This window comes from Drosophila arizonae, chromosome 2, assembly GCF_054131065.1.
Source record: "Drosophila arizonae isolate 15081-1271.41 chromosome 2, UAZ_ARI_1.0, whole genome shotgun sequence".
Classification (NCBI taxonomy): Eukaryota; Metazoa; Arthropoda; class Insecta; order Diptera; family Drosophilidae; genus Drosophila; species Drosophila arizonae.
The window spans coordinates 28,264,163-28,265,683 of NC_142922.1; the positions used below are offsets into that span (position 1 = coordinate 28,264,163).

Consider the following 1,521-nt stretch of genomic DNA (forward strand, 5'->3'; position numbering starts at 1 on the left):
ATGTATTGTCTGAGTTATTACAAAGGCGAGGCAGTCAGCGCAGTGATCCCACCCACCTCAACCACGCAAGCTGGATGCAATTTGATGTACGTACCCTTTCTTGTATGTCATATGCCGGGTACGGGCTTATGTATATTTTGTTAATTTTTTTAATTTACAAAATAATGTATTTTATTTTATTTAACAACTTTCGATATTAAAAGCTTATGCTTATTTGGAATCACTGTTTCAAAATAATTTTGTTGTCTTTTATTGATTTAATTTAAATTTTTTTTTTTTTTTTCAAATATATGAAAAATCTGTTGACATGATGTATTGCAGTCGTGAGCTCTCCGCAGGAGTCAACCTATAGAAATTGCAGCTTGTATCATACAGTTCTCTCTCATTATGATATGGGGGCCATAGGGTAGTGTACGACACCATACTGACATGATAAATACATAATAAAATTTAGAGTGTGATTTTTAGAGGGTTTTCACAGGCCTTACCGCACGAAATAGGTCGCATCCCGAGCTGAAGATTGATTATCGACCAATTTGGCGATTTCCCGCCTAAACTGCTGATTGTATTTCTTGATGTTTTTCTTATAGCGCTCCGCACATGCTATCTGACTGTGGTTACACAATTTAAACTAGTCATTCATCATTTCAAACAACAATCTATTATTGCTCAACTCACAAAGGGACTTTGAAGCGCGTATAGCTTGGTTCGGCCTCCAAGTAATGATGCATGACTCTCTTTTTCTCATGAACTGCTGATATATCGTAGTGCGTTACATGTTTTGCATCTGCAGGGTGACGGTGTCGGTACATCTTGAATTTCGAATTAGAGTCAAAGTTGCTAAAGTCGGCTTTAACAGAGAGTGTTCCGCGAACGCTCTTCGCTCTGGGCTCAAACAGGGTGCTTCCCTGACCTATTCCAATCGTAAAGCGGGACGGACGATAGAACATGGAGGACGCTCTCTTGTTCGAGGCTCGATCCTCAGCATTGAAGAATACGGTACGCTTCGTGCTTGGATCACGTTCAAACCACGATGCCTGATTCGTAACGCTAGGCACTGCCATGGTCTGGCGAAACAAATTTGCATCAGCGGTAAACTCTGTGTCTGAAGAAGAGGGGCACAATTTTGACAGTTTCCAGATGCTAGCATCGACCGCCATGGTAAAAATTTTCGATTTCTTTAACACTTGAACAAAAACCAAAAAGAACTAAGACACAACAATAAACAATGCAATACAACAACAACAACTGATAGTAGTGTAACAAATAATACAACGACTCTGAGCTGGAGCTGAAAGTTCTTAATAAGCTTACTAAGTTTTCAAAGAGGAGCATCTATTGGCTCAAGGCTTATTATAAGAGGCTGCTCCAGGGCTTATACATATTTCATGAATCTTAAGCAGCCTCGGGCAACGTTTCATGTTACTAAATATGAGCATATGCTGATAAAATCAATAAACTACAGTTAACCATAATGAAATTATCAACTATGTATCATACGCACATTCACGCACGCACACA

The 1,521-nt window shown here is 39.2% G+C and overlaps 1 protein-coding gene across 1 annotated transcript; it reads right to left on the reverse strand.

The window, feature by feature from the left end:
• Positions 1 to 243: 243 nt before the first annotated feature.
• Positions 244 to 1,300, reverse strand: LOC108609988 (uncharacterized). Its single transcript, XM_018001796.2, has 3 exons — positions 679 to 1,300; positions 489 to 611; positions 244 to 424 (listed from the first exon to the last, which is right to left on the reverse strand). The coding sequence occupies exons 1-3, from the start codon at positions 1,158 to 1,160 to the stop codon at positions 283 to 285; spliced, it is 747 nt and encodes a 248-aa protein (XP_017857285.1). The 5' UTR covers positions 1,161 to 1,300; the 3' UTR covers positions 244 to 282.
• Between the last annotated feature and the right edge of the window lie 221 nt (positions 1,301 to 1,521).

Bases quoted from the DNA above. Each gene is read 5' to 3' on its own strand.
- LOC108609988 (XM_018001796.2), bottom strand. From the start codon at position 1,160: ATGGCGGTCGATGCTAGCATCTGGAAACTGTCAAAATTGTGCCCCTCT. The intron at 612-678 runs GTGAGTTGAGCA...GTGTAACCACAG, and splicing joins ACGCGCTTCAAAGTCCCTTT to TCAGATAGCATGTGCGGAGC. The intron at 425-488 runs GTAAGGCCTGTG...TTATCATGTCAG, and splicing joins GATGCGACCTATTTCGTGCG to TATGGTGTCGTACACTACCC.